The following is a 6496-nucleotide window of genomic DNA, read 5'->3' on the forward strand; positions in this document are numbered from 1 at the left end:
GTGCTCTTAACTACCGAGCCATTGCTTTATAAACCCTATACCTAGAATTTTAAAAGATAATTTATGCTTGGATGGGCATGGTGGCACACGCCTTTAATCCCAGCACTCAGAAGGCAGAGGCAGGCAGATCTCTGAGTTCAAGGTCAGCCTGGTCTACAGAGTGAGTTCAGGACAGCCAGGGCTACACAGAGAAACACCTTGTCTCGAAAAACAAAAACAAAACAAAAGAGAAGGAGGAGGAGGAGGAGGAGGAGGAGGAGGAGGAGGAGGAGGAGGAGGAGAGGAGGAGAAGGAAAAAAAGAAGCTATCAGTGAAGTTCAATGCAGCAGACATGTCCAGGGAATATTGCAAGGACTTGATCCCTTTATGAATCTTGAATAGACAATGTGTAGGGATGGCAGCTAGTGGGCACCATGTGAGAAAGTAGTGATTCAGCATGTTAGAAACACTGTAACTGAAAGACCCTAACTCATCAGGCTTACACCCCCAAGTCCCAGGAAATGAGAAACTAAAAATCTAGTTCCAAGGGCAACCTGACTCAGCCATTATTCAACCACCCCTGCAACAATGTAACAATGTAAAAAGATTTCTGTTAAGAGATGTGCTCAACTGTGACTGGGATAGTTGCAGGTGTTCCAGGAAGGACCACTGTGACCTTTGTGTAAACTCCACACCCACCCTGATACCCACCTTGAGGTTTCAGGAAAAATGTACATGCGGACATGACTGTACCTGCTCTGTGATCAGACCATGATCTTGTGAAACGAAATTGTATGGGAATGTAATCTTATGGCTTTTGTGGGTTTTTCCTTTAAAAGTACCCATGTGATTACAATAGGCGCGACTCTTGCTCTCTGGAGCAGAGGAGCCCGACTGTACAGGCGCATTAATAAACACCTCTTGCTGTTGCATCAACTGGATCGGAGTCTGGGTTCTTGGGGCGCCCACTCTAGACCCTAAACTTTGGGGTCTAACAGTAACAAATAAAAATAAAGGCTGTCTAACAGTAAAGACAAGGCCCATTGTCTAAGGGACCCGCTTTTGTATGACATAAAAATTAAGTCATTTACATTTTGATATTAAACTTTTAAATCATTAAGCCAGGCATGGTGATGTATGCCTATAATCCCAGCATTTCGAAGTGAAGGCAGGAGGATCAGAAGTTCAAGGCCATCCTCCCTCAGTTGAGGGAAGCCTGGGCTACATGAAATCCTGTCTCCAAAAATAATTGATTAATTAATTAATTAATTAAAAGAAGGGCCACTGAGATGGCTCACTGTCAAGCCTGACCACTTAAGTTTAGTCACCTGGATCCAAATGATAGAAGGAGAAAACCAACCTCAAGTTGTCCTCAAACAAGCAAACAAAAATTCAAAAAAACTTTTAATCTATTAAACATCAGTAACAGTTGTTTGGTTTTTTTAAAAATTAGGACAGCCAGGTGTGATGGTACATGCCTTTTTTTAAAATAAATATTTTTATTTTATAATTAATTTAATTTTACATATCAGCCACGGATTCCCCTGTCCTCCCTCCTCCCACCCCCCAGCCTTCTCCCCCAATCCACCCCCCATTCCCACCTCCCCCACCTAGGGCCTATGCTGAGACACTTTGCTCAGCCTTGGTGCAGGGAGGAGGGGACTGGACCTGCCTCAACCAGGCTGGGCTCACTCCCCAGGGTACACGCCTTAAATCCCAGCACTGGGAGGCAGAGGAAGATGGATCTCCATGAGTTAGGGGCCAGCCTGGTGTACAGAGTGAGTTCTAGTCTAGTCGGGCCTATGTAGACCCTGTCTCAAAAAAAAGAAAAAAAGAAAAGAAGGATAAACAGACCTCTCCAGCTTCCCAGATGCCTTGTTCCCATTCCATACTCCAGCCCACTCAGGTTCTAAAAGCTAACTAGTCCTGCCCAGGTCTGAGCCTTGCATAAGGCACACAATGCGTGCCCTTTCCTGCCTGGCCTCTTCCACTCACCATGCTCCTTCTGATTCATGTGCAATATTACACACGGTTGTAGCTTGCTCCTTCTCTCTGCTGCAGATACCCCATCGACTGGATAGTGGCTTACGTGGTTCATTTTTCCCACAATGGGTGTTTGAGTAGGTTCCAACGTGGGACTGTGGCAAAACACACCGCGTTGCCCTGGAACGCGACCTTGCTGCGAATTCCGGGGAGAAGGAATTGGAACCACCACGTTTTCCAGACTTTTCCCCCCCACAGATGTTTCTGATGCCGCCTGCTGGGCAGAAGCCACATGACATATCCAGGGGAGGCCTTCGAAAGATTCTTCTCAAGATCTCACAGTAGAGTAAGACTGGACCATGACCCTACCTGGGAGCCACACCCCTGACAATATAACCTGGTTGGTGTTGCTAAGCCACCACCCAAGCCGCCCTTGTAATCCTAGTTCTAATTCATATCCACGGTCCCTAGGGACCTGAGTTGGTTAAGGATCTCAAAGGTTAAGAGGAGGCTCCCCCCACCACCACCCTACGGTCTACGGCTATAGTGATGGGCTCATCCTAGACCTGGATAAACTGTGACCCCTGTGCCGCAGTTCTTTGGGGAACCCCTATGAGAGACTCACGTCCTAAGGAGGCAAGCTCCTAGCAGCCTCCCCGGCCCCGCCCTGCCCAGACCTGTTCTCCATTTCACCACTTCCCTTCCCCAAGGCCACCCAGCAGCAGCCACAGCCTGCCTGTCTACTTAACCTGGCAACCTACCTGGCAGTCTCAACCGCCAGGGCTCTCGGCAGAGACCTGGGGCCGCACAGGCCATGGATACCACCACAGAAGCTGTGCTCTACCATAAGCTGCAACTCTGGGAGCCTGGCATGGAGTCAGAGGAGGAGGAAGAGGAAGAGGAAGAAACAGCAGAGCCACTGGTCCTGTCCCTAAGGAGATCCCGAAGTACCCCCGGGTGAGTCATCCAGGGGCCTTGGGAGTCCCGTAACTCAGGCTGGGAGGCTGGCAAGTTCCTCTCTCTGGAGCCCCTAAGCTGGGTCAGGCCATCCCACACTCGGCCGAGCTCCAGGGACTTTCTAGATGAGTAGGCGAGGGGGGGGGGCTCCTAGGCTGCAGACCCACCCTGGGACTGAGCCAGTCAATCAAAGGTCTGGGTATCTGAAGGGACATTTGTATCAAGCCAGTCCCATCTTGTCCCAGCTCTGCCAGCCTCACCCCACCCCCATGCCATAGCACCTGCTAGGCAGGTTGGGACCTGGTTACACCTGGCTGAGCCCTGCTGCTCAGCCTCCTCTCTCCTGTATGCCATGCCCCTTCCAGGCTTCCCTCTAACTGACTGGCCTCTGACTCTGTAGACACACCCTCCAAGCCAGCCTCAGTTTCCCCAGCTTTTTCCTACATCTGTGTCTTTGCCAACGCAGTGTCCTGGGCCTGGGATCTCTCTCCTTAGCCAGCTTATACTCTTGCAAAACCCAAACCATTTGGGGAAACATTCCTCGGGTCCTCTTGGGGTTCTCGGGTGCCCCTCCACCCCCTTCCCTGGCTCAGGACTCCCCTTTCTGCAGGAACAAGGTTGTTTGGCTGCCAGGAGCCTGGGCCCGCCTGCTGGCCAGCCTGCTGCTGCTAGCCGTTAGCAGCTCCCTGGCTCTGAAGCAGCTACACAGGAGGGACAGTCCAAAAGGAAACTTGGGCTCTGCGGCCCCTCCAGCCAGCAGACACTCCCATCACCCTGGTGTGTACCACCACGGAGCCATTATCAGCCCTGCCGGTCAGTGCTGGGGCTGGGGCTGGGGCTGGTGGGGGGGGGGGGCGGTCAATGGTCCAGGGCACCTCCCCGTCACACATAGACCTTTCCTCACTGCAGCCACATGTTCTCAGCTGGGTCAAGAGCTGCTTGTCGCCGGGGGGAATGTCGTGGATGCTGGAGTTGGAGCAGCTTTGTGCCTGGCGGTGGTGCATCCTCACGCAACCGGGTTAGGTCAGTGTGATCTGTGGGCCCTGGACAAAGACTCCAACCTGGGACCCAGTCAGTGGCCATCTCCTCAAGACTAGCTAGTGAGAACGATGTAAGATCCGAGCACCAGCCCTAGTCTTGAGTGACCTTTTGACCCCAGCCTGGTCAGTAACTCCTACTTCTCCACCTGGGTCTGCTGGAGGATCCTGACCCCGGCCCTCGCCAGTCAGTGCCTCTGACCCCTGGGTGGTCTCTTTGTCTCTCCCAACAGGTGCCACCTTCTGGGGCCTCTTCTACAACAGCTCCTCAGGAAACTCAACTGCCCTGACAGCGGGCCCAGCCCAAACCCTGGCCCCTGGCCTGGGGCTGCCCGCAGCTCTGCCTGCCCTTCGTTTGCTTCACACACACTTCGGCCGCCTGCCCTGGCCACACCTGCTGGCCAAGCCGGCCATGCTGGCTCAAAAGGGCTTTGAGGTAGATGTACCCCTGGCGAGGGCACTAGCAGCCCAGGGCACAAAGGGGCTCTGTCCACTGTTCTGCCACACCAACGGGACCCCACTGGGTCTGGGGGCCCAAGCCACCAACCCCAAGCTGGCAGCTGTGTTGCACCAGGAAGCCCTGGCCTCAGGCTCAGATCTTGCTGGGGATGCTTTGCTGAGACTGCTGGTCAGAGACCTGGGGCTAGAGGAGGCCCCTGCTCGGCCCACGCCCTCCTTAGAGCCTGCCCTGCAGCTTCCCATGCCGCAAGGTGTCCTGTTCACGACTCCTGGTCCCTCAGCTGGCCCAGAACTTCTGGAACTGCTGGAGTCTGCCCTTCACTCCAGGACACCCAGCGCCACTTCCTGTCTATCTCTCCTGCCAACCGCCATGACCTCAGTGAACAGCGCCCTGGCCACCGTGGACAGCAGCGGTTCTATGCTCCTTCTAACCTCCTCAATCAACAGCTCCTTTGGTTCTGGACACCTGTCCCCAAGCACTGGGGTTCTGCTCAGCAACCTGGTAGCCAGATCTGCACCTAGTGCCTGGGCCTGTCCACTCATTCTCCGAGGCAGCCTGGATGACACAGAGGCTGATATGTTGGGGCTGGTGGCTTCGGGAACATCCAGAGGGGCCAAAGCCATGACTTGCACCTTGCTCAATCATCTGGCAGCATCCCAAATCCAACAGCAGCCCCAGCATCAAGCTCAACAAAGACCCACAGAAAGTCCTGAAGTTTGTGGCCAAGAGAACCTACTCCAGGTGGTAGTCCATGCAGAACATGCCCATGTTTCCAGTATTCCCAGGGGCTGCTGCCCCTTCCAGGGGTATTAACAGAGGGTCAGAATCTGGAGAGGGAGGAGTTGTCTGGAACCCGAGAGCCAGGACAGAGAAGGCCTAGCAGCAATGAGTGCATGAAGAGAATGTATCTGTGATGTGTTCCCTGCTCCATCAGCCTGCCCTCCATCCCATTCTGTTACCTGGCTCTAGCTCTGGCATCCAGGGCTAGTCCAACCATGTTTCCTAGTACCCACACTGACGGAATTGCTGGGTTTTCTATCAGATAAGGACCTAGAGGATGACGCAAAAGAAACTGTGCAACTCACCTTCAGGAAAGTCAGTGGAAGGTTGACAGCCCCTGGCTAGTCTTTGGACAGTGTAAGCAGCACCACCTTCCATTGGACCATTCCCTGCTGATCTTTGTCAATTGGAATGGAAGCTAATAAAGTCCAAATCGCCCAGGGACCAAGTGCCATTCCCGCTTTTTGGTTAACTTTCCCATTATCCTTTGAGATCTCTGATGCCAAGGCATCTGCCATGTGCAACACAGATGGACACCAGACACAGGTGGAGCCTGGTCTTTCAACTTTCCCCTGCTCCACCCACCTTCTGCTTCCTGCGGTTCCGTCTGTGCAAGGTAAATCTCTTTAGTTTCACACGTAGAACCGACGGCAGAGCAGAGGAGGGTTGGGAAAGTGAGCAGGAGGTGCCGCTAGTTATAAAGGGCTGGAATTGGGTTGACCATGACCTTCCCTCTAGGGTTGAGATCCCTGGGCTACATCCCTCTAGAAATAGTTCCTCAGGCCAAGGGCAAGGACATCCAGTAGCACTTCCCCTACCTGACAAAGTAAAAGGTAACTCCGATTTAATGTCTTGAGGGTTTAATTTTTTAATTAAAAAAAAAAAAAGATGTTTTCATTTCATGTGAGTGTTTTGACTACATATGTGCACGCAAAACACATGCATCTTGCGTCTGAGGAGCCAGAAGAGGGCTTTGGATCCCCCTGGAACTGGAGTTATAGCTGTGAGCTGCTATATGGGTGCTGGGAACTAAACTTAGGTCCTTGGCAAGAGTAGTAAGTGTTCTTAAGCAATGAGCCATCTCCCCAGCCCCTGTAATTTGTTTTTTAAGGCAGAATCTCACTCCAGTCTGACCCAGGAACATAGACCACCAACACACTCAGCTAATTGTTTTGTTTTGTTGAGCTGGAGATCAAATTTAGAGCCTTGGCATGCTTGGCAGGTACTCTACTACCACACCATATCCCCAGTCCCAAGCCAGGAGAACTCTTGATTACACCAACTGCACCTATCTCAAACA

General features: G+C 52.5%; 1 protein-coding gene across 2 annotated transcripts; it reads left to right on the plus strand.

Moving 5' to 3' along the window:
* The first annotated feature begins 2169 nt into the window (after positions 1-2169).
* On the plus strand, positions 2170-5640 carry Ggt6 (gamma-glutamyltransferase 6). Of its 2 annotated transcripts, XM_076542838.1 has the most exons (5): positions 2659-2919; positions 3530-3732; positions 3829-3942; positions 4190-4398; positions 4706-4939. In XM_076542838.1, exons 1-5 carry the CDS (start codon positions 2777-2779, stop codon positions 4787-4789), a joined length of 753 nt encoding a protein of 250 aa, XP_076398953.1. In that variant the 5' UTR covers positions 2659-2776; the 3' UTR covers positions 4790-4939. The 2 variants fall into 2 exon arrangements, with proteins under 2 accessions (XP_006992261.1, XP_076398953.1); XM_006992199.4 differs by having other exon boundaries at positions 2170-2919; positions 4190-5640.
* The last annotated feature ends 856 nt before the right edge of the window (positions 5641-6496 follow it).

This window comes from Peromyscus maniculatus, chromosome 8, assembly GCF_049852395.1.
Source record: "Peromyscus maniculatus bairdii isolate BWxNUB_F1_BW_parent chromosome 8, HU_Pman_BW_mat_3.1, whole genome shotgun sequence".
Classification (NCBI taxonomy): Eukaryota; Metazoa; Chordata; class Mammalia; order Rodentia; family Cricetidae; genus Peromyscus; species Peromyscus maniculatus.

What these genes read in the sequence shown, in the direction of transcription:
- Ggt6 (XM_006992199.4), top strand. Translation starts at nt 2,777, where the DNA reads ATGGATACCACCACAGAAGCTGTGCTCTACCATAAGCTGCAACTCTGG. An exon ending in AGCCATTATCAGCCCTGCCG is followed by an intron (nt 3,733 to 3,828) that starts GTCAGTGCTGGG and finishes TCCTCACTGCAG; the next exon opens with CCACATGTTCTCAGCTGGGT. An exon ending in TCCTCACGCAACCGGGTTAG is followed by an intron (nt 3,943 to 4,189) that starts GTCAGTGTGATC and finishes CTCTCCCAACAG; the next exon opens with GTGCCACCTTCTGGGGCCTC.